Raw genomic sequence first — 24,603 nt, 5'->3', positions numbered from 1 at the left:
GAACCCAGGAGTCCCAACTCCCCCCCACATGCCTGATCAATTGCCTATGGGGAAACTGAGGCAGAGCAGCTCCACCATCCTGCCTGGCGTCCAGCCGGGCTGTGGCTATGGGACCCTTCCTCAGCCCAGGCAGGGAAGAAGATTTGCCAGGCTGGGGGGCTCTCTCGGTGCCTGCTTTGGGAAGTGGTGGGGAGGGGGCTGAGCTCCCCCCTGCGTGCCCCACACAGAAGCATGACACGAGTCTGGGCTTGTACGTAAAAAGGAGACACCCTTGTTTTAATGGCCGGCCGCACGGAGGCTCGGGGGGGGGGGGGGGGGAAAGAGACCGTCAGTCTTAAAACAAAACGCTTAACTAAAACATAAAGCCCCGTAGCCTCTGTTCCTGCCCGGGGCCGGGCTACTGGGGGGGGCTGTCGGTCTTCACGGGCTCTGGGGCCGGTTGAGGGGAGGGACAGCACTTCTCAGCCCCCGCGCCGCTCCCCTGGCAGAGGGAGAGAAGCTACAGTCAGGGTTATGGGTTACTCCAGCCGCACCGGGGCCAGGAGCTGCCACGCCTCTGACCCCCCCGCTCCCTCCCCCAGATTCACAGCCCCCCCCGGCCAGTCCTCACCTCCTTGAGCCTCTTGCGGGGGGTGTTTTTCAAGTGGCCCCCGTCCTCCGCTCTCTCCTTCCGCTTGTTCTGATGCAGCTTCCTCTTGTCCTGCAGGGAGGTGGAAATGCCGCCCCTGGAAAGGCAGGAGGGGGCTGTGAGCTCAGCCCAGCCCCCAGGGTTAGCTTCAGCCCCAGGCAGGAGTGACAGCAGCTGCCTCTGGGGTGGAGCATGGCAGCTGTATAACAGCAGGCCCCGAGGAGCATTCACGTATCCACAGGGGCTGGAGGCTTTAAAGAGACCAAATAGAAGCAGGATAGGGCTACCAGCCTGACTGGGTAGTAGCCACACGGGGTGGGACCTTGCTCTGATCTGGATCCAGAGTCGGCCTGGCCTGGAGTTGGATTCAAGGTAGAACAGCTGCCCCTAGCGTTAACTCCTCCCCACTAGGTGGCCCTGCAGCTGTCACAGCTGGTGCCTTCCTGTCACAGATGCACTTTGCACACCCATGAAGTCTCCAACCAGCCCTAGCCCCACTTTACCGCTGGGGAAACTGAGGCAGGGAGACAGGAAGTGACTGGCCCACTCACCCCACACAGCCAGGAATAGAACCCAGGAGTCCTGCATCTGAGTGCGCGCGCACACCCTTCCCGCTCAATCTTGGCCCAGTCCATTGGCCCCCCTTACCCTGCTTTCGCTCTGGCTTTAGGGCCCCAGTACGCTTCGGGATTCTCCTGGAATCGTTTCAGACCCTGCTTCCTGGATTTGGGGTTGGCGTCCTCGCGGACGGTGAAGGATGCCTGCAGCCTGGGGCGTGGAGGAGAGGGAGACAGGTGGCTGAGTGCTTTGCCGGGGGTGCTTCCGGAGCAGCCTGGGGGGCGGGGAGAGTGGATCAGCCCCACGGGCCCATTCCTCGCACACCACCCCCCTGCTGCTCTGGCTCAGACCAGAGGGCTGGGGGCCACTGGGCTCAAAGCCAGGCTAGCCCCATGTCTCCCAGCTGCTCAACACACCTGCTGGAATAACCTGTCCAGGGAAAAGTTCCTCTTAATCCACCTTAGACAGCTGCATTGCCCTGAAGCAGCAGGGTTTGGCAGCCTCCCAGACCCTCTGCACCACAGGGGCAGGGCCCTGGAGAGGCTATACCAGCCCCCCATCCCTCCCTGAGACCATCCCTGCCTCTTCCCCAGCGTGCTCACAGAAGGTCAGCATCAGTACCACTGTTTTACAAATGGGGAAACTGAGGCACGGCAGGACATGACCCCACCCACACTGAAGGCCAGTGGCAGAGCCAGGCCTAGAACTCAGGGGTCTCAAGTGCTGGTCCAGCGTTCTCCCCCCTAGGCCACACTGCCTCCCACCAGCTCCTGCCCCCAGCAGCAAAGATGGCAGCGTGCCAGGTGCTGGCCTGATTCCCTTCGAACGCCCAGGCCGTACGTGGGCTCCACGGAGAGGATGTGGAAGGCTGGGCTGGTGTCCGAGAGTCGCTCTCTCTTCACGGGATGGAGTCTCTCCTGGGGAGAGAGATCAGGTCACTTTTTTCCTTGACTTCCCCTCCCCGCAGCGCTGGACTCCCTCCACACACAGCTCAGCTGGTGCCCCTCAATCCTGAGCCGCAACAGATAGGTCCCCCCCGGTCTCCCAAACCCGGTCTCCCAAACCCTGCCTCCCCCCGCTACCGTAACCAGCCTCACAGCCAGCCAGGCACCCCATCAGCTGTGACCTGATTGGGGCGGGGGGGGGGGGATGAGGAACGCTAAGTCCCCCCCACCCCACTCACCCAGCATCTCATGATGTCCCAGAGGACGGAGGGCGGCGCGTCCGTCTTGATGGCGTTCTTGCAGGCGTGGGAGAGCGACACGCGGTAGCCGGCGTGGAGGAGGGCGGATCTGGAACCGGAGGGGAGGCCTCAGGCCATGCTGGAGTGGGAACCCTCTGCTGCCTGCGGGCCCCAGGGCTCTCCGAGGTGGGGGCAGCTCAGGAGGGGGCGCTCTCCCCAGCACCCCCTAGTGGTGAGTGGGGGGGGGGAGAGACGCTCTTCCCCTGGGGGAAAATGTGCTGCTTCCAATCCCGGCCTTAGAGGCAGCGTGTCCCAGTGGAGGGGGGGCCCGGTCTGGCTCTCTGCCCCCGCTCTCCTGGGGGCGGGTCCCCTCCTGGCTCTGTGCCTCAGTTCCCCACCCACTCCAGGGCTGCCCCAGGCTCTGCCCAACGCCCGGCTCTCACGGGCCGGTCCCGTAACGCCCTGAGTACCTGAACTGCAGCAGGGAGGGGGTGTTGCAGTGGATGGTGCTGCTCAGGCAGTCGAGGGTGTAGTACAACGGGACGTCGCTCAGCTCCTGGCCAGAGGGGAACACGGTGGATCAGCACAGGCCCCGCCCCCAGAAACCCAACTGACCACGCCCCCACCCTCCCAGATGCTCCCCAACTCAGACCCAAGACAACCCGATTCCCCAGCAGGGCCCTTCTGCCCTATGCTGCTTGTTCCCCCAGGGGTGCTGCCCCATTGGCCCCTCACCTCGGTCACCATGCTGAGCACGCCCTGGATCCGATCCTGTGTCCCGAACCGTCCCGGGTTGCTCCCCAAGGCCGACAGGACCCTCTGGACAAAAGCTGGGTCGTGGAGGGGCTCTGCCCACATGGGGCCACCCAGCTGGGGAGAGAACAGCAGGTAAGGGCAGCGTGCCCGGCCGTACGGGAGCGGGGTGCACTGGGGGGAAGGGGGGCTCACCTGGTGCCGCTGGTGGCAGTGCTCACAGGAGGGGCCCACTGGGGGGCCAGAGGCAGCCGAGTATTTAAAACTGAATCAATCAGAACGGTGATTAGAGATCTAATGGGGTAGAGCCCCTTCCCCAGCTGCGCCCCTCCATCCCAGCCCCCCTCCAACACCCCCGAGCGCCCATCCAACCCCACTGTCCTAACCTGAGATCTCCTAGTCCAGCTCAACCCCCCCAGCTCTCCCAGGCCAGGGCCCCCTCCAGCTGGGGACCCCCCTCCAGGGACCAGTCATCCCCTCTCCACTCCCCCCATCCGTTTTGCATCTCCAGCACTGGACTCTCCCATCCAGTGGGCACTAGGTCCGAGGACAGGTCCCCGCCCGTTGCTCTCCAGGGCCAGGAATTGGAGTCAGCCCCTGTCCCGGGGTGAGGTGGAGAACCCGGAGCCCCCTACTTGCTGCCGTGGCTGGTCATCTTGCCGAGTCTCTGGAAGTGGTGCGTCCCGCAGCCCACACAGTTATACACCAGGGCCTGTTTGCTGCAGAGACAGGAGGCGATTCAGTGAACAGCAAGCAGGGGGGATGCCAGCAGGGGGCACTGCAGGGCTGGGGGGAGGGGGAGCTCCTGGCTACTCCACTCCTGGCCTCTCCAGCAGGGGGTGCTGTGGAGAGCAGGGTGGGCTTCTTGGCCCAGTTCTGGCCGACGCCCCAGGATGAAACGCCCGCCTGCAGGGCCCGGCTCACCTAGCAGAGGCTTTCACTGTGGCCTGGCCGGTGAAGACCCGCACGAAGACCCGGATGTAGAAGTCGGCGCTGACTGACAGCAGCGGCACGATGTAGCGCTGGTAACAGTTGGCCCGCAGGTCCAGGCTGTGCAAGATGATCCGCAGGGCCTGCGCGTGGAAACGGGCGCTGCAGAGCCGGGCTCAAGGATCTGCCCGTGAGGCGGGAGCGGGGAGGGGTGGAGCGCTGGGGTGCGGCCCGGGTCTGGGGGCCACACTCCCCTTCCAATACTGGGCCGGATTCCCACGCCCAGCTCTGCTGGGACACGCGTGCGCCAGGTCTCAGCCCAGCCCTAGCAGGACCAGCATCGCAAGTAGGGCCCCAGGACTAAATGGGCCAGGGAGCAGGCTGAGCTCCCCTTCCCTCTGGGGCAGCGGTTCTCAAACTGGGGGGCAGCGAGTCACGTCCGGGGCCGCTGGCCCCACTGATCGACTCCTCGCCCTCCCTCCCAGCGCCTACCGCGGAACAGCTGTTCAACAGCGTGCAGGAGGCGCTGGGAAGGAGGGTGAGGAGTAGGGACGGGATGTGCTTGGGGGAGGGGGCGGAGAAGAGGAGGGGCAGGGGTAGGGCCTTGGGGGAAGGGGTGGAGTGGGGGCTGCACACCCCTGGGGAAAATTAGAAGCCGGCTTGGGGGTCCACGGAAAATTTTAAATCAAAATGAAGGTCCTCAGGTTGCGAAGGTTTGAGAACCAATGCTCTAGGGGGCAGGCAGGTGGATGGGGCGGGGCATGGAGGCAGAGGCCCCGCCCCCACTCACCATCTCATGGCAGAACTTGCCCTTGATGGACATGGCTCCGTACTTGCTGTAACACGTCTCCCCGCTGTTCCCGGCCATCACCGCCATGTCGGTGCAGGTCACGCACAGCAGGCCTGCAAGGGGGACATCCCGGGGGCGGTCAGTGGAGGATTCTTCCCCCAGCCACCGGCCTCACCTGCTCCAGGATTGGACAACTCAGCCTAGCTGCGACTCCACCCAGAGTTCAGAGCCTGGGACAGCCGCTGGGGTCCTCGCTTCAGAGGTGGAGGAGGGAAGTGATCTGCCCCTGGGACAGATGGAACCAGGAGTGCGGATTCCTGGCCACCCTGCTCTAACCCATCAGATCCTACAGCCAAGGCATCCGTGGAAGCTTGCAAATGTGGCAAGTCACTGCTGTGAGGAAGCTCGCAGCGCCAGCAGCCCTGGTGCTGCCCCCCGCCCCACTCACCTCCTTCACTCACCGCCTGCACGGCGGCATCCAGGAAGGTGGCAGGGCTGCCGTACGGATCCAGGTCGATGATGTCGAACGGATGTTTCTCCGCCTTCTGCTGATACATCAGCATCCTGCAGGCAGGACGGGGACAGACGCTGAGCAGGGGGGTCTCGAGTGCAGAGCCAGGGAGGCCTGCGGGGCCAGTTCGCAGCTTAGGATATCCGAGGTCTCTTATCCACCAAGCCCCCCCCACCCACACAGCCCCTCCCCCAGCCCCTGCGCTGAGACCCCCTTATAGGGCACAGTCTCCCTGGCTTGTTATTTACTAAGTGTATTACGGTAGCACCTAAGTGCCCAGTGGTGGCCCAGGGCCCCCTGGTGTTGTACAGAGACAGAACCCAAAGACAATCTCTGCCCCAAACAGCTTCCGCCCCACCTCTCTGCCAACAGGCGCGGGTAGTTGTTAGCCATCGTGGCCGCTGGAGGCCTGTCCCGCGAACCCACCCACCCCCTTAGGTACAGGAGTCGCTACCTGCTAACCAGCCACTTGGGGATTTCGCCAGATCCCCTCACCAGAGCCAACTAGTCCCATTTCCCCCCCCCCCCCCCCGAAATCCTCCAGGTACAAGGCCATTCACCCTCCTGCTTCTGAACCAGCTGGATCGGGAAGCTCAGGCCAACCCAGTGGGCGGCTGAGAACAGCCCGCTCAGTGCACGTGATGCCAGAGCGGCCCATCCCCCTCCCCCCGCTTTACCTGGCATCGGCCAAGCTCGACGTCACCAGGTGCCCGACTCCATTGAACTGGACGTTCCTCGCCATGAGCTCGACGGCTTTGGAAGAGAAATCGTTGGCCACCACAGCCCGGAGGCCAGGCACCTCCTTGGCAAAGCGGATGGAGCGGAGCCCCGAGGCGGCCAAGGCCTCCAAGATCCGCACTCCTTCCTGCGCAGGGGGGGGGGGGGGGGGGGGGAAGGGACCACATCTCAGCCGAAGCCCACATGCCCTGGGTCAGCGATCAGCGGGGAATCGAACCCGGGACCTCTGGATCCAACAGCACAAGCCCCTGATGCCCGAGCTACAAGCCCCAGGTCTGTTAGCCACGGCTGAAGCAGGCTCATCCACCTCTGCCCGCGGCCCAGCCATCACGTGGGTTACGTGCGTCAGCGCATTGGAGACTCCTGCCCAGATACTGATGCCAGGAGCCCAGTGGTCAGCTCGGGATTAGGAAGTTTCTCCATCCGCTTGAATGCCAAACTCCAATTCCCGGGCAAGGTTAGTGAGACCCTGCGCGCCCACCGAGCTGGAGGGGCCGGCGCAGACCTGCCCGGAGCTTGCTCGCACCAAGACAGGGGTTGCAGTGCCATGGATGAAGGCAGCATAAAGCTGCAGCTTAAATAGGGAGAGGGTTCGGCTCCTCCTTAAGAACTGGGGGCGGGCTGGTCAAGGGAGAATCTCCCCTCCTCACACCCTGCTTCAGACCCAGAGGGTGTGGGAGGGCCACAGCTGCGGGGGAGCGATTTAGGGGAACCCACCCATCCTACCGAAAGAGAGATCGGCTGGTCTCTTTGGCCCGTGAACTCCTCGAGGCAGGGACCGTTTCTCTCTCTGGGCAGTGCCTGGCAAGACGGGGGCCCTGGCGCTACGGGAAAGGTAGCGCTAGGTTTATACGCACCTTGCACACTTCTCCCACTGCCGCCACCGCCCGCGTTGCCCCCTCCTCGTCGGGCGCTGGTTCCGACCCAGCCTCCTCCCCTTCGGAAAGATCCACAACCACCTTCTCGACCTTCTCCTCTCCTGGGACGGCAACTGCAAGAGACAGAGCGAGCGGTGGGGGCGGATGCGAGGGTGTCAGCCGTCCCCCCCCTTCCCACTCCAGCACCGCCACAGATCTGGGTGTTAAGGGGACTGGGCAGCATCTCTGGGTGGGTCTTTAGCTCTGGTGCGCAAAGAGGCCTTGCAGTTTTGGGGGGGGGAGGACGGGATGCCCCTCTGTGCTGGGGGCCCTCCCAGGTTGAGGCGCTAACACGAAGGCCCTGAACTATCCCTGTTCCCAGCCTCTGGCCACACCCCGATCTGCCCGCTATGCCAGTGTCCTGTACTCTGGCTAGTCCCTGCATCCCAGGGGCGATAGGGAGCAGCGTAGCTTCAGCTTCGAGCTAAGGAGGCCCCTGTGGAGCTCAAATAGGGAGACCACAGAAGCAGCTTAAAATTCCCACCCGCAAGCAGCGCAGAAAGGGAATAACTGAGAACCAGAGCTGAGCACCTGGCATCCCCTGGTCCTGATGCACTGGGCTCAAGGCAGGAGTGGGACAGCAGGCCAGAGGGTCACAGGGGTCCCGACTGGCTTTGAAAGCTAGGGTGCTAGTGAGGGTCATACGAATTTAACCATCCTGCTCACTGCATTGGGGCGGGGGATATGAGAGAGAGAGACAGACAGACAGACATTTCCACTTACTCTGAATCCCCTTGGCCGAAAGCTGAAGGCGAACGAATTCTGTGATCACGGCACACCTGAGGCGGAAGGTCAGAGAGAGAGAGACACACACAGGCCTTAGTGCCCAGTAAGGCTCAGATTTAGGTCACGTCCCCTGGCGGACTCATGCTCCTGCGCAGTTTTTCCAAGCAATTCTCTCTATTGTCTTGTTAGCCCTGATTTCAAAAGTGACTGGATTTGGGGGGCCCTGATTGGAGACACATTAAGCCTCCCCCCCCCCCTCACAGCAGGTGCTTGGCACTAGAGAGGTATGGTCTAATAGGAGAAGAACGGTGGTGTTTTGGAGACCTGGGTTCAATTCCGTGCTCTGCCACAGACTGCCTGTGTGAACCTGGGTCTCGATTTCCCCATCTGTACAATGGGATAATAGCCCTGCCCAGCCTCACAGGAGGGTTGCAAAGTGCTCATAATATTACCGTGATGGGGGCCAGATAAGTACCTAAGATAAACAGCTCCAGGCCCTCCTCTTACTTGTACTTACGTCAGGTCTCGGTTAAACTCTTGCACGGGGTTGTAGAACACTTCGTTGGCACTGGGGAAGATGATCTTCGCTTTCCCCTCCGCAATCACCGTCTCCCCAGTTTTCACGGGGCCAGCGCAGCTCCCAGCATCCATCGCTAGGTCAGATGTAGGCAGCCGCTCCTCACGCTGCTCTGAATGGGAGCCATTGGCTTCCTGTGGGCATTGCCCCTCCATGTCCTTGGAAGGACAGAGCTTTCTGGCTAGCAGATCTTTGGGTGGCGGGAATCTCCGGCCCCTTCCAGCCAGCTGATTTGTTACAGTTCTGCCCAGCTGCAGGATGCAGCGTCTCATAAACCAAGCCAGTAGAGCGAACTCAGCCTTCATCAGAACATCTTGTGTCACAGCTGTCTCCAGAATACAAGAGAGAAATAGTCCCTGAAGGATTCCCAAATACTTTATAAACTACGCTCTTACTACAGTTTGTATTGTGGTAGTGCACGTATGTTATTAGGTGTATTACAGTCGCACCTAAGAGTCACAGGCCACAGCCTCACGGTGTTCAGCCCCAGAACAAAGACAGTCCTTGCCCCAAAGCACCTGCAATCTAAATACAAGAAGAGGTAACAGATGGCTATAGACAGGGGAGCAAAAGGAAAGCATATCAGTGAGTGTGTTGGGCAGCGGTCTCTGTACGTCAGCCATTGCCAAGTTTTTTTGTAGCCCTCATGGCAAAGGAGAGTTAAGGAGGAATCTGAATTAGGACAACGAAGTGGCTTTGCCAATGAGCATGCAAATGCTACTTCTGTAGCTCTCATTCCTGTAGTACCCAAGCACTGCACAATCTTTAATGTCTTTCTACTCACGACCACTGTGAGGGAAGGAAGTGCTATTATCTGCATTTTGTGGGAAAACTGATCTAGTTAAATTGCTGCAACAATCTGGAGTGGATGCAGCCCTACCCCATAAAGGTTTTGAGATCAGCAGAGCTTGATTTGGTAAATTTACCAGCACATCTTTATACTACTAAAACCACAGCCGCAATAAGGTGTGGCAATGATTTAACTACCTACGTAGAAAAAAAAAATCATTGCAAAAGCAGTGTATAGACAAACGCTTAGCTCATGAGCTCTGTAGGACAGGACATCTTTTTGTTTTGTGTCCATATAGCGCCTCGCAAAACAGGACCCTGCTCCATGGCTTGGACTCCTAGGTGTTACTGCAATACAACAGCATTGTCAGCCCCACGCATCCAAAAATTAGTCATCGCAATGAAAAAAGTGACAAGGTTGGCTTAAAGTCATCAGATTTCTTTGAAATAACACATGGGGTTCTTTTTATTTGATTTCAGGCATGGGTGCCATTGGGGTTCACATCTTCAAGCTTTTCACCACAAACTCAAGGACTAGGGTTGTCACCAGTCTAGGTTTTCCCCAGGATCATCCCTTTTTTTTGCGGTAGCTTCCCAGCTGAAACAGTTCAGATACCACAGGGTGGGCTGTGGGTTTGGGGTTTTTTTGTGTGTACCTCAGAGGTAGCAACCCTAATAAAGGGTAGATGTTTATTTTTTCTCAAACAAAAGCTTGAGATTCTCATGTAGTCACATGAGACAAGGAGCCGAGGTGGGGGGGGGGGGAAAGGAGACGGACAAGCCACCAAGTATCATGAGACTTACGATGAAACTGCAAGAATCAGGGGGTAGCCATGTTAGTCTGTATCTACAAAAACAACAAGGAGTCTGGTGGCACCTTAAAGTCTAACAGATTTATTTGGGTATAAGCTTTCGTGAGTGCATCCGAAGAAGTGAGGTTTTTACTCACGAAAGCTTATGCCCAAATAAATCTGTTAGTCTTTAAGGTGCCACCAGACTCCTTGTTGTTAATGAAACTGCAAGACATCCTCCCCCCCCCCCGCCGCCTGACGTTTTCTGGGAGACAGCTCAAACTGCTTGAAGGACCAGAGGGCCTCAATCCCTCAAAATGAACGTGGGGGAGGAATGGGAGGGTGATTCCGTTTAAGGAGCCGATGCCAGGTTTTGAGCCTCGTGCAGGATAACTCAGAGGAGGAGGAAAGGGGAGAATAATCCCCAAATGTCCCTCAGACTGAGGATTTGAGAGCTGAAATTTGAGATGCCCTCCCAAAAAAAAGCTAAATAAATCCTGAGCCCACGGGGCCCTCCCTGGGGTGAGGGGCAGAGTATCCCCTTCCCCTAATTAACACCCCAGGCTTCCCTCACCCAGAAACCGCAGGAAGCTCAGCCTTCCCTCCACGCCTTCCAGGAGCAGTTACATGGGCGGCGCCATATTGTATCCTGCGGGGAGCGATCATGTGACCCCCATCCGGCCAATGGGAGGTGCCATGTACAGGGCGGCTAGAGGGACAAACAGCTTGGCGGCTGTGACCAAACGCGACCGGAAAATCAATCCCATTGAGAAGGGGGGGGGGGGGGGGCAGCTGAGCTAGGGACTGGGTTAAAGAGGAGTCCTGCCAGGTCGGGGGCGTGTCCCTCTTTTGAGGATCACTGTCAGGCTGCTCCCCCTTTAATGTGGCTGCATCATGACTGCAACCCAGGCAGCTTGGCGATAAAAACCATGGCACAACACAGGGAGTGGCGTGAGACACCCATCCAGTGCCCCGCAAAATGCAGCCACGTCAAGAAAGCCACATGGCAGCAGGGGTGCAAAACACGCCGCTTTGTGGACTGAGCTATGGTTCCCCACCCCCAGCCCCATCGGGATCCAGCAGACTCCCTGAGGTCCGCACATATCCTGGGGGATGGAGATCTGTAGCTGGCCCTATCCTCTCCCCCGGAGCAGAGGGGCTCAGTGGGTATAGATCTGTATTCCCATTCCCTAGTCCTCTGTACAGGCCTGGTGGTGGTAGTGGTGGAGGAGGGGACAATATCTGTAACCCCTCCCAGCTCATCTTCCCCCCCATGAGGCTCATTAACCCCTCCAAGAGCCTTCAGCAGCATCCCAGGAAGGGATGGGGAAATGAAGCTGATTCCCCATCCCCACTGCCTCCAGGGTCCCCAGGTGCATGCCAGGCCTGCAGACTCCACAGCCAGACAAGGCCTATTGGCCCATCCTAGTCCTTCCCCACATATGGCTACTCAACAGTCTGTCTCTTCCTCCTGGCTGGGCTTGATTGGGGTGTGGGGCCAGAACCCCAGATATTAACATGACCCTCAAAATACAGAGAGGATCCAAATGCCATCTCAGCAACCCAGATCTGAACACCCTGAAAATGTGGGGTGCCCCCAGCAGAACCAGAGCTATAAAAGGGGCAGAGTTCCAGACCCCGCTGGAAAATCCAATCCCTCTCCAAAAAGACCCACCCCCACACCCAACTCCTCCTGCCAATAGGGATGCACCTAGCAGGATCAGGGCCATAAAAATGGGGTTTAAGGGAACATGGATGAGGAATAATCCAGATCCCCCCCCCCAATTTGGAGGGAACTTTCTCCTTATCTACCTCCCTCCCCTTAAGATTTTAAACGAGTCATTTCTGGAGCCAAATATGGGGAAAATTTCCCCTAATTCAACCACCCCAATTTTTCTTTCTAAGGGGTCAATTCTGGGTCCAAAATTTGGGGAACCCTCCTAATCTGTCTCTAGAAATTATGGTTTCAGGGGTTAATTCTCCACCCCCACATATTTTTCTTTCAGGGGTCAGTTCTGGATCCAAATTTGGGGGAAACTTCCTCCAATCCAAACTCCAATTTTTAGGTGTTTTTTTTGGGGGGGAGGGTGTCAATTCTAGATCCAAAGTGTGTGTGTGTGTGTGAGAGAGAGAGAGAAAGAAAATATATTTTGGGCCTAATCATGGAGAAAACGTGCCAGCCACATTTTTACCCCAGATCCAAACATAGAGGTGGGAAAATCTCCTTCTAATCCATTCCTCCCATAACAATCCCCCCCAACTTTTTTGCTTCTGGATCCAAACTTCCTAAGCATGGTACCTGCCTCTTCTATATATTTGTTGAGTCTGATCCTCCCGTTTCATAGGATTTATCTGCACCAAACTTTATATATTTCTCTGTATTAAAATTGTACATAATTATAATATAATATATTGACTTTATACATATATATATATATGTTTATGATATATCATTACTTTATATATATTAGTTTATAATGTATATATATATGTTTAATGCTAGGATACTAAATGTTATATATATATATCTATATATATATCTATATATATATATAGATATATAGATATATATATCTATATCAGTTTACACTGATATATATAAAGGGAAGGAAAAAGTTTAACGAAGAGAAGTACATGCATAAATTTAGTGCAGAGAAAATATATGTATGATTCTATTATTCTGATATATAGCTACATATATTATTTCTGTGTACTAAACTTTTTATATATATATATTGCTGTGCTAAAACATATATATAATATTTTAATCATATTACTTTATATATATGTTTTTAAAAATCATATATATATATATAAATTTAATGCTAGGATATTACATTTAGCATGCATATATAAATATGTCAGGAATAAGTTTAGTGCAGAGAAATTATATATGTATAATAGAATCATGATTCTATTACTCTTATCTATATATACACACGATTTTTCTGCTCTTAACTTTATCTGTATATTGTTGCTGTATTAGAATTATGTAATCATTATAATATAATCATATTATGACTTTATATATATGTTTATATGTTTAGCACTAGGATACTAAATTTAGTATATTTTAAAAAAGTTTACTGCAGAGAAGTTACATAGAATAATAACAGGAGTACTTGTGGCACCTTAGAGACTAACAAATTTAAAAAACTTTAACCACTCCATACGGCTAAATGCAGTGCCTTGCATTTATTTTTGTTATTTTTGCGGATACAGACTAACACGGCTGCTACTCTGAAACATAGAATAATATAATTCTGTGATTCTATTATTCTGCCTGTATATATAATAGATCCATATGATTCTATTATTCTTATCTATCTATCTATCCCTATGCACCCCCATCTCTCTCCCTCTCTGCACCCCAGGGATAAGCCCAAAGCCTGGCTGGCAAGTTCACCCACAGGCATTTTCCTGCCAGCCCAGGCGATGGGGGAGGGGGCCATGCGCCCCTGGCCCGCCCCTGGGCCCAGCAGGGAGCAGCCAGCTCAGGGCTCAGCTAGCCGCGCCTGGGCGTGTGTGCGCCTGATGCAAGGGGAGGCCCGGCTGGCGGCGGCCGCTGCCGCATCGGAGCGCTCGGCCCTCGGCTGAGCCGGCCTGGGCGGGCAATGAATGGCTGCTGCTGCTGCGAGGCGAGGGCGAGCTGAGCCCTGCGCGGAGACCGCCCCTGTGCACACAGGTGGGAGCCGGCCTGCGCCCCGGGGCGGGGCCCCCCGCGCCCCCTGATCCGGGGGGACCTGCTCTGACCCCCCAGCCTGACCCCCCACTGCACCCCCTGATCCGGGGGGACCTGCTCTGACCCCCCAGCCTGACCCCCCACTGCACCCCCTGATCCTGGGGGGACCTGCTCTGCCCCCCCAGCCTGACCCCCCACTGCACCCCCTGATCCGGGGGGGACCTGCTCTGCCCCCCAGCCTGACCCCCCACTGCACCCCCTGATCCGGGGGGGACCTGCTCTGCCCCCCCAGCCTGACCCCCCACTGCACCCCCTGATCCTGGGGGGACCTGCTCTGCACCCCAGCCTGACCCCCCACTGCACCCCCTGATCCGGGGGGGACCTGCTCTGCCTCCCCAGCCTGACCCCCCACTGCACCCCCTGATCCGGGGGGGACCTGCTCTGCCCCCCCAGCCTGACCCCCCACTGCACCCCCTGATCCGGGGGGGACCTGCTCTGCCCCCCAGCCTGACCCCCCACTGCACCCCCTGATCCTGGGGGCACCTGCTCTGCCCCCCTCTGCTGCACCCCCACTGCACCCCCTGATCCTGGGGGGACCTGCTCTGCTCCCCTCTGCTGCACCCCCACTGCACCCCCTGATCCGGGGGGGACCTGCTCTGCCCCCCCAGCCTGACCCCCCACTGCACCCCCTGATCCGGGGGGACCTGCTCTGCCCCCCCAGCCTGACCCCCCACTGCACCCCCTGATCCTGGGGGGACCTGCTCTGCCCCCCCAGCCTGACCCCCCACTGCACCCCCTGATCCGGGGGGGACCTGCTCTGCCCCCCAGCCTGACCCCCCCACTGCACCCCCTGATCCGGGGGGGACCTGCTCTGCCCCCCCAGCCTGACCCCCCACTGCACCCCCTGATCCTGGGGGGACCTGCTCTGCCCCCCAGCCTGACCCCCCACTGCACCCCCTGATCCGGGGGGGACCTGCTCTGCCCCCCCAGCCTGACCCCCCCACTGCACCCCCTGATCCTGGGGGCACCTGCTCTGTCCCCCTCTGCTGCACCCCCACTGCACCCCCTGATCCTGGGGGGACCTGCTCTGCCCCCCCAGCCTGACCCCCCCACTGCACCCCCTGATCCGGGGGGGACCTGCTCTGCCCCCCCAGCCTGACCCCCCACTGCACCCCCTGATCCGGGGGGGACCTGCTCTGCCCCCCCAGCCTGACCCCCCACTGCACCCCCTGATCCTGGGGGGACCTGCTCTGCCCCCCAGCCTGACCCCCCACTGCACCCCCTGATCCGGGGGGGACCTGCTCTGCCTCCCCAGCCTGACCCCCCACTGCACCCCCTGATCCGGGGGGGACCTGCTCTGCCCCCCCAGCCTGACCCCCCACTGCACCCCCTGATCCGGGGGGGACCTGCTCTGCCCCCCAGCCTGACCCCCCACTGCACCCCCTGATCCTGGGGGCACCTGCTCTGCCCCCCTCTGCTGCACCCCCACTGCACCCCCTGATCCTGGGGGGACCTGCTCTGCTCCCCTCTGCTGCACCCCCACTGCACCCCCTGATCCGGGGGGGACCTGCTCTGCCCCCCCAGCCTGACCCCCCACTGCACCCCCTGATCCGGGGGGACCTGCTCTGCCCCCCAGCCTGACCCCCCACTGCACCCCCTGATCCTGGGGGCACCTGCTCTGCCCCCCTCTGCTGCACCCCCACTGCATACCCTGATCCTGGGGGGACCTGCTCTGCTCCCCTCTGCTGCACCCCCACTGCACCCCCTGATCCGGGGGGGACCTGCTCTGCCCCCCCAGCCTGACCCCCCACTGCACCCCCTGATCCGGGGGGACCTGCTCTGCCCCCCCAGCCTGACCCCCCACTGCACCCCCTGATCTGGGGGGACCTGCTCTGCCCCCCTCTGCTGCACCCCCTGATCCTGGGGGGACCTGCTCTGCCCCCCCAGCCTGACCCCCCACTGCACCCCCTGATCCTGGGGGGACCTGCTCTGCCCCCTCTGCTGCACCCCCTCTGCACCCCCTGATCCTGGGGGGACCTGCTCTGCCCCCCAGCCTGACCCCCCACTGCACCCCCTGATCCTGGGGGGACCTGCCCTGCCCCCCTCTGCTGCACCCCCTGATCCTGGGGGGACCTGCTCTGCCCCCCTCTGCTGCACCCCCACTGCACCCCCTGGGGGGACCTGCCCTGTCCCCCTCTGCTGCACCCCCACTGCCCCCCCTGATCCTGGGGAGACCTGCTCTGCCCCCCCCAGCCTGACCCCCACTGCACCCCCTGATCCTGGGGGGACCTGCTCGGCCCCACCTCTGCTGCACCCCCCACTTAACCCCCTGATCCTGGGGGGACCTGCTCTGTGCTCCTTTGCTGCCCCCCCAAGCCTGACCGCCCACTGCACCCCCTGATCCTGGGGGATCTGCTCTGCCCCCATCTGTTGCACCCCCAACTGACCCCCCGTGCCTCTGATCCTGGGGATACTTGATCTGCCCCCCTCTGCTGACCCCCCACACCCTCTGATCCTGGGGGAACCTGCTCTGCCCCACCTGTGCTGCACCCCCCACCTGACCTCCACTGTACCCCCTTATCCTGGGACAATCTGCTCTGCCTCCTTTCTGCTGCAGTCCCCCCATCTGACTCTCCTACTGTAACCCCCTGATCCTGGGGGGACCTGCCCTGCCCCCCTCTGCTGCCCCCCCGATCCTGGGGGAACCTGCTCTGCCCCCCTCTGCTGCAGCCCCTCATCTAACGCCCCTGATGCCAAGGGGACCTGCTATGCCTCCCTCTGCTGCAGTGCCCCCATCTGACCCCCACTGCACCCCCCATGGGTGGGGAAGAGTAAATTTCTTCTCTTCCCCACTAGGCCTTCTCCCCTGTGCCCGCCCTGGAGCGGGGACCCCTCCCCAGTAAAAGCAGCCTGCACCCCTTCCCTGGGTGGTTGCGGGGGGGAGGGAGGAGAGCTAGGCCTTTCTCCAGATCCCGCCTCTCCCCAAGAGGCCTCCCTGATCTGAGCCATCCCAGCCCCTGCCCACCCCACAGCACCTTCAGGAGACTTTCTGCCCCATGGGGAGTTCTCTAGCTGCCCCCCACTTTCCTCCTAGACCCTCCCAATCTCCCCCGCCCCATGCGAAGAGAATCACCATCCCCCACAATAAACCCTGGTGAGGCCTCCCCTTATGCACTCCCTTCTGGATGAGGTGAGGGGGTGAATCCCCCAATGGATCAGGCTCCTGGGTGGAGAAACTCTTCTATTGCAGTCCTTATGGGGGGCTGCCCCCCCAGGATGGGGGTCCTCTCCTAGCTGTAGTTGGGGTCTTCCCATCGTGGCAGCCCCCTGTGCCTGAATGGGCTTTTGGTTTGTTATCTTGCTGCTTGCGCCCAGCCACAAGGGAAGGGCCAAAGCCGCCAGCCTAAAGTAAACTTCAGCTACTTGGGAATTTGGGGGAGGGGGTGGGGGGAACCAGACTGCCCTTCTCCTTGCCATGTGTTGGGAGCTAGTGGTGTTTGGCAAAGGGGGGGAGGGATAAAGGGGTGATCTCCCCCCTCCCCCCAGTTTAAAAGAAAAAAAAAAAAAACCCAACCAAACAAAAAACCAGGAAGTTTTCCCTGGAAAAACTCGGTGGCTTGTGCAACTGGAGCAACCCCAGAGTGGGTTGACTGGAGGGTGTAGCAAGATTTCTTCACTTCACCAAAAAAGCTTTACAATTCGTGTGTGTTGCCAAAATTGTTTACATTTGAATTTATTGATGGGTTTAGAGGGGGCGGGGGCAGGTTGAGCTGTCTGGTTTGGGTTGCATTTCATTTCATTTTGTTTCCTTTTTGCTGTGTGTTTGGGTCGCAGGGTTCTGGTTTACGTAGAGTGTGTGCATAATAACACACATGTTGTGTTGCATTTTCTTTGGGTTGCAAGTTTCAGGTTTTGTGTGTGTGTGTATATATATAGAGATAGATAGCTAGATAGATAATAAGTGCATTGTTCTGCCTGGGTTGTATTTCACTTTTATTCCATTGGTTTGGGTTGCAATGGTCAGGCTGGGATTACAGATATATTTGGATGTATGGTTTTGTTTGGGTTGCTGGTTCTATTTGGGGATTGTATATTTTTTTCAAAACATGTTTGAGTGAATTGCAGTTTTGGGGTTGGTTCTTTATGGATTTGGGGGGAAGGGTTGTGGGTCTTGTGCATAAATCCTGTTTTTTAAGCTTGAACCTCATCCCTGGGCCTTTTCTGGGGTCTGTGTAGCTCAGTCCACCGTCCCAGCAGGAGCAGCCTCCACTTAGCTACAACTGTGTATAATCCGAGCCGGATTATATATCTGGGCTACCCCCGAGGTACCCAGCCCCCAGCCCCTTAGAGGTTAGGCCCCTTGCCTAGGACTGGGGAGAGCTGGATTCCGTTCCCTCCTCTGCCGCACACTCCCTGAGAGACACCCAAATCCCATACTCTCTCTGTGCCTCAGTTTCCCCGTTTGTAAAATGGGAAATAATAGCCCTGCCCTGCTTCACAGGGGTGAGGATAAATATAGTAAGGGTTGTGAGGTGCCCCGATACTATGGTAATGGGAGGCCATATAAGTATCTAGAATAGATAATACAGGGTGCTACACAGATACAGGGTGCGAGAGAGTCGCTGCCCCAAGTAGCTTGCAGTTTAAATAGACATTGCATGGGAGGGGAAACTGAGGCACAGAGCTGGGAATGGAACTCCGGTCTCCTGATCCCTGTGTCTCAGTGTTGCTTCCTTGTCAAGACCTAGTCCTGTAGTTGGGTCTGAGGGCTGCCTCTGCGACCATCTAGTGGAATGTCCAATCTACGCCACAAACACTAAGCAATGCTGGGCTCTGTCAGAGCACTGGGGAGGCAGTATGGCCTAGTAGTTAGAGCACAGTACACCTCTACCCCAATATAACGCTGTCCTCAGGAGCCAAAAAATCTTACCGCGTTATAGGTGAAACCGCGTTATATCGAACTTGCTTTGATCCACCGGAATGCGCAGCCCCGCCCCACCGGAGCACTGCTTTACCGCGTTATATCCGAATTCGTGTTATAGCGGGTCGCGTTATATCAGGGTGGAGGTGTACTGGGAACCGTGACTCTTGGGTTCTCTTCCCAGTGCTGGGATGGGGCGGAGTCTAGTGGCCGGAGCAGGGCGGCTGGGAGTCGGGACACATGGGTTTACTCCCAGCTCCGGGACGGGGGTGCAGTGGCTACATCAGTAGGAAGGGACTGGAAGCCATGATTCCTGGGGTCTGCCCCTGGCTCTGGATGGGAGGGTGATTGGGATCCTAGGACAGAGGTCAATGAGTTACGGTGCCTTCCTGGGGACGCTGAGATTAAGCCTGAACAGAACTGTAGGGGTCGTGATCCCAGCGGGAGCCGGGCATGCGGCTTTCTGGGTCCCCGGGCAGCGAAGGAGGCTGATCCGTGAGAGTGGCAGGAGTAGGTGCTGGATCGGGTGGGGAGGATCCCAGCTGATGGGCAACTTATTCCTCCAATGCTTCTGACAGAGCCGGAGTTGGATACTTGATATGAAATATGCAGCAGTGGGTGGCTGCGTGGGTAGGTCTGAAAACAGCCTAGGGAAGCGAGAGGCAGGCCTTATTCTTGTGGCCTGTTTAAAACATGCTTCACAATCTGGTATCTTGGGGGCCCCCCGAAAAACCATGAGGGCTATTATGGGGTGCAGATCAGGTAAAGCCGTTCTTTTTTCTCCCACTGGATGATAGTAATTTGTATTGCAAGAGCACCTAAAGGCCCCAGCCGAGATGAGTGGGCCACACTGCGCCGGAGCTAGGGTGACCAGATGTCCCCATTTTATAGGGACAGTCCCGATATTTGGGGCTTTGTCTTATATAGGCGCCTACTACCCCCCTCCCCTGTCCCGATTTTTCACACTTGCTGTCTGGTCACCCTAGCCGGAGCGCTGCGCAGGCAGTGGTGGGAGGGGAAATGGAATCACAGAGCGGGGGAAGGACTTGCCTGAGGTCACCCAGCAGGTCAGTGGCAGAGTTGGGAATAGAACCCAGGAGTCCTGACTCCCACCGAAATTCCTGAATCTCAAACCGGGGGCAACTGTTCTCATTAGGCGGTGGTGAGGTTGGCGATACCCTCATGTTGTATGCCATAGTATGAGGGTACCTATAAATGGGTGTCAGGATGGAGGACTGAAAATCAAGACTCTTGGGTTCTCTTCCCAGATGGGTGCAGGGTGGGGTCTAGTCTCTGGAATCTAGTTGTTAGGATAGGAAGGTAGAAGCCAGGACTTCCTGGGTTCTTATTCCTGTCTTTGGCACAGATTGTAGTCTGGAAGTGAGAGCTGGAGACGCTGGAAACCAGCGCGTCTAGATTCCAAGCTCTGCCATTGATTGCCTGGGTGACCTCTGGCAAGTCGCCTCGCCTTTCTGTGCCTCAATTTCCCCATCCATAAAATGGGGATAATGATACTGATTCAGCCTTGGGAGAAGGAGTGTGGGGTGCACGTGGAGGCTGGTTAATGATCATGTGCAGAGTCCTGTCAAACCCTTGGAAGAAATAAGCATCAAGTGTTTATTATTGAGAGTCAAATCATTACATTTTCTTCATAGATTATAAAACCAGAAGGGACCACTGCGATCAGTTAGTGTGATCACCTGTTTAATAACACAGGCTCTGGGATTTCCCTGAATTAATTCTGGTTTGAAGTAGAGCAGATTTCTTGGGAAAACATCCAAACTTGATTTAAAAATGGCCAGTGATGGAGAATCCACAGAAGCCCTTAGTAAGTTGTGCCTCTTAAAATGTTGTGTCTTATTTGTCTAGCTTCAACTTCCAGCCACTAGCTCTTATTTGACCTTTGTCTGCTAGTCTGAAGAGCCTTCTATGATCAATGTTTTGTTCCCCAGGTAGGTACTTAAAGACTGTGATCAAGTCACCCCTTAACCATCGCTCTGTTAAATTACAGAGGCAGAGCTTCTGGAGTCTGTCGCTGTTTACAATAAACAGGCCCAGAATTCAGGTTTTGTAACAGTTTTACAGAACTTACTATGGGCAGAAAAACTTTTGATTTAAATGGGATTTAAAAATTAACCTTAAAAAAAAAAAGGGGGGGGGAATCACAAACGTCGTTGATTTCAGGAGACCAGTTCTTTGAAACTGACAAAGAACTTTCTCCCTGTCCTCTTGAGCCTGCACCATTGACTCTAGTAATGCAGGATTCGACCCTTATTAGGCAGATGAGGGTAGCACCTAGAGGCCGCAGGTGAGATCAGGCCCCCGTTGTACCAGGCGCTGCACATTAGAAGAGCACGTCGCTCTCCCAACAAACTTACAGTCTAAGTGAACAAGTGGTAGAAGGGGAAACTGAGGCCAGAGGTTGTCTTACTCCAGGTCTGAGGTGGAGAACAGAACCCAGGTGTCCCGAGACCCGGCTGGACCCTGCTGCACGTGCAGTAGAACGGCACCTTTAAACTGATTTCCTTTTCTGCAGGATCTGAGGTTCTGCTGAATGCTCTAACCGGACGGTGTCTCATTCTGATATGTGCCAGCTGCTGGGAAAGCCGGCTCATCGGCAGCCCTCCTCTCTCTCACTTGCAAATAGGTCACGGCCGTCGGTTTCTCTGGTGGATCGCGGGCAAAAAGAGTGACCCTTCCAGGCTGCTGTGACTTTAAAAACGCAACCTCACCCAAGACACAGAGGCAGCCTTGTGGGGGAGCCCACTGCCCTGGGGCAAGACTTTGGGTCTGTTCCCGCATCGCCCCATGCCTCAGTTTCCCCAGGAACCAGGGGGTTCCCCTCGCTTGGAGTGGGGTTGGCAGAGGGGAACTCCCACTAAAGAGGCTGTGGCATCGCTCTCCCTCCCGGGAGAGGCAGAGATGGTAGCATGCCAAAGTCTCTTTGCTTAGTGTCTTGAGACTAAAAACTCTTTGGGTCAGGGACGCGGGTCAGGGCCTCCAGTGCGAATCAATAGCGAGTGCAGGGGAGTTGTCTCCGCTTCCCCAGCCCATCTGTCAGTGTCCCTGAGTTTGATGTGAAAGGCTCCCTCTGATCTGACGGTTACCCTACCCCTTCTTCCTGCGATTTGGGAACCTCGGCGGGTATCCGGTGTCTGAACCAGGTGGCGAGCAAGCAGGCGTGGGTGGAGAGAGAGGTTGGGACCATGGGGGGCTAGTTGGGCTGCAGGTATTACTCTTCCCTGGACTGGGGGAGGCTGAACGCCACCCCGATCAGGCAGGTGGCCCCTTAGGTTGAACGAGTTGTCGGGTCTCAGCCTTGTTCCTTCCTTGGCTGCTGCAGTCGGTGGGATTGAAGGGACTACAAGTGAATTCCCTTCCCCCCAGAGGTGGGTCCCTGAGACAGAGGGGCGAGTTAGGTGGCTAGACCTGCTCTGGGGCTACAGGGACAGCTGATCCAGCACCAAACTACCTGTGGGATGGGTGGGAGCTGGGCCGAGCCAGACTCAGCAGAGGTCTCCAAAGCGAAGAGCTGGAGTTGTGTATGTGGGATCAGGGTGGAGGGTCAGCGAGCTCTGATCGGTAGGGGCTGGCCGATGGGTAAGATGATGGTCGGGGGAACAGGGCTGAGAAGACCTCGGTCTTAGTTTTTTGCTGGGTTGCTTAGTAAAGATTGGGCTGTAGGGTAACTTGCCCTGGGCTTGGATTTCACCTAAAGATCACCGTGTCTCTGTAGGGTGCTTGTGCTGAGCAAAATTGGGGCCTGGTTGTGTTGTGCACCCCTCCAACCGAGATTGGGGGCTCTCTCATACTGGGCCCTGCACAGGCACCCACCCGCTGCAGTGATCTGGGCCCTGCACAGACCCTCCTCCGGCTGAGATTGGGGGTCCCTTCATGCCGCGTCTTGCATAGACCCCCCAGCAGAGATTGGGGGGCCGCATCATGCCAGGCACTGCACAGACCTCACTCCAGCCGAGATCTGGGCCCCATCATGCCAGGCGCTGCACATGCACAGGGTGAGGGACTGACCCTGCCCCAGTGAGCTTTCCGTCTAGCCAGACAGATTCAGATTGGAAAGAAGGCAGCAGTTTTTAACCCTCAGGGTGATTCGCCATTGGAACAAACCTCCAGGAGGTGGAATCTGCATCCTGGTGTCTCTCGTCTGTAGCCAAAGACCAGCTGCTGGGCTCAGCACACGGGTAAATGGGTGAAACTGAAGGACTTGGCGTACAGTAGTTCAGGCTAGAGGATCTAATGGTCCCTCTGGGACTTAAACCCGCTGCCCTATACATAAGGGGACAAAGGCAGGATCGGTCCCCCTGGTTTATCACTGAGGGGACGGAGGCCCAGAAACGTGATGTGACTTGTCTGCATGAAAAAGTTGCGCTGGTTTTGAAGCGAAGGTGTGAACGTAAGCCAGTCGGGGTGAAAGCGGTGCCAAGGGGCACTCCGGTTTTGGTGTAAAAGCAGCTTCGCTGGGGTTGATTCAAGTCGATTAGAGACAGATTTAAACTCGACCAAAATCAGATCATCCATGCAGCGGTTACCCGGGTCTTTAAAACAAACAAACAAACGTGAGTTAAACCAGTTTGACTTTTCCAAGTAGACAAGGCTGAGCGATGCCAGGAACGGAGCCCAGGCCCCCGAGTCCCGGTCCGTTATCTTCACCACAAGACCTTCCTTTCGCTTCTCTTTTTTTAGAAGGAATCTTATAAGTAGCCGGCAGAATAAGGCGGAGGAAAAACTTGCCCTTGTTTTTGTTATGATGGTGCCTTTGCCCAGAAAGGTTTGCATTAGGAATTCCGGTCCTGGGAGGAGCAGAGAATGAATAAGTTTCTGACGAGGCATGAGCTGCTTGAAAGTGGGACTGTCATCTTGTTCTGCATTTGTACAGCGCCTAGCACGGTGCGGCCTAGTGGTCTCGGGACACCTGGGTTCTATTCCTAGCTCTGCCACTGGCCTGCTGGGGGCCCTTGGGTGAGTCACTTACCCCGCTCCGTGCCTCGGTTTCTCCATCAGTAAAATAAGGATGACAATGACCTCCTTTGAGATCTATTCGTGAGGCGTGCCGGACGAGAGCTCGGGATTGGAGTTTTGCCTTTATTACAAAGTGCTGCCACGGTGGAATTCCATCCATGGCAGCCACTTATGGGCGCTCACCCTGACCAGACAGCTGTGAGGAAAAGGCTGTCTGTTCAAAGGTTCAGCACCTGGCACTGAGGCGTCTCAGCGAGCGCCCACTCCTGGTCTGCCCCTGTTAGAAAGAAGAGACTTGAGCATCCCAATATTTCAAAGGCTTTTTAGAAAAGTCAGAGGGAGAGTGAGCTTGAAAGGAGGTGAACAGGAAGCCAAGGAATAAGGCTGGGATGGCAGGGGGTGGAGGATTCTGTTCTGTTAGAATGGGGGAGGAAGGGCAGGAAGCCAGGACTCCTGGGTTCTTTGCCCAGCTCTAAGAGGGGAGTAGTGTCTAGGGGTGGGAGCTAGAAGCTAGAATTCCTGGATTCTATCCCCAGCTGTAGGAGGGGAGTGGTGCCTAGTGATTAGAGCGGAGTTAGAATCCAGGGCTCCTGGGTTCTCTCTACAGCACCACCACTGATTCCCTGTGCAGCTTTAGGCAAATGCTTGTACCTTGGCCTTCCACCTCCCCCCCAGTGTAAAATTGGGAGTGGGACGCCCCACACCCACTAGGAATACCCGCAGTGGCTGGGCTTTCTTGAAATGGCTAAAATCTAGGGCTGGAGAGAAGGCGGCTCATCGGGGCTTGGGCTGATGAGACGACCAAGCCACAGGGGGCCTTGGTTTCCTCCCCGCTCCGGGGTTGGGGAGATGCTGGTGGGGTACTCGGATCAGTCCCCGGCTCCCAGCGGCAGTGTCTGTGGAGACAAGCGCATCACGTGGTGGATAAGTCAATACTCTGTTCGCTTGGTTACCTTTCCGCGCTCCTGCTTTGCATCCCTGCGTGGCTAGTTGGTTCAGCCAGTGTTTACTCCCGCTCGCTCGCTCAGTGGTTTTTTATCCTGGTTTCAGTGTCTGCCACAGCTCGAAATGGGGCAGGATTCGCCCGTGCTGCTCACTGCATCTCGCCTCCCCCACGCCCATCAAAGACGTA

The 24,603-nt window shown here is 57.1% G+C and overlaps 1 protein-coding gene across 1 annotated transcript; it reads right to left on the bottom strand.

Annotated features, from left to right (window-relative positions):
- Positions 1–397: 397 nt before the first annotated feature.
- TRMT1 (tRNA methyltransferase 1) lies at positions 398–10,543 on the bottom strand. Its single transcript, XM_065419491.1, has 17 exons — positions 10,466–10,543; positions 8,252–8,636; positions 7,732–7,787; positions 6,949–7,082; positions 6,031–6,218; positions 5,291–5,406; positions 4,843–4,955; positions 4,047–4,195; positions 3,758–3,841; positions 3,318–3,387; positions 3,105–3,239; positions 2,840–2,925; positions 2,370–2,478; positions 2,027–2,103; positions 1,277–1,396; positions 611–725; positions 398–481 (listed from the first exon to the last, which is right to left on the bottom strand). Exons 2-17 carry the CDS (start codon positions 8,614–8,616, stop codon positions 398–400), a joined length of 2,001 nt encoding a protein of 666 aa, XP_065275563.1. The 5' UTR covers positions 8,617–8,636; positions 10,466–10,543.
- Positions 10,544–24,603: the final 14,060 nt, after the last annotated feature.

Source organism: Emys orbicularis, chromosome 19, assembly GCF_028017835.1.
Source record: "Emys orbicularis isolate rEmyOrb1 chromosome 19, rEmyOrb1.hap1, whole genome shotgun sequence".
In the NCBI taxonomy this organism is placed as follows: domain Eukaryota; kingdom Metazoa; phylum Chordata; order Testudines; family Emydidae; genus Emys; species Emys orbicularis.
This window is presented reverse-complemented; position numbering and strand designations above follow the sequence as displayed.

Coding starts and splice junctions, on each gene's coding strand:
- TRMT1 (XM_065419491.1), bottom strand. CDS start 8,616: ATGAAGGCTGAGTTCGCTCTACTGGCTTGGTTTATGAGACGCTGCATC. Junction 6,219..6,948: donor CAGTGGGAGAAGTGTGCAAG/GTGCGTATAAAC, acceptor CCCCCTGCGCAG/GAAGGAGTGCGGATCTTGGA. Junction 726..1,276: donor AAAGCCAGAGCGAAAGCAGG/GTAAGGGGGGCC, acceptor CTGCCTTTCCAG/GGGCGGCATTTCCACCTCCC.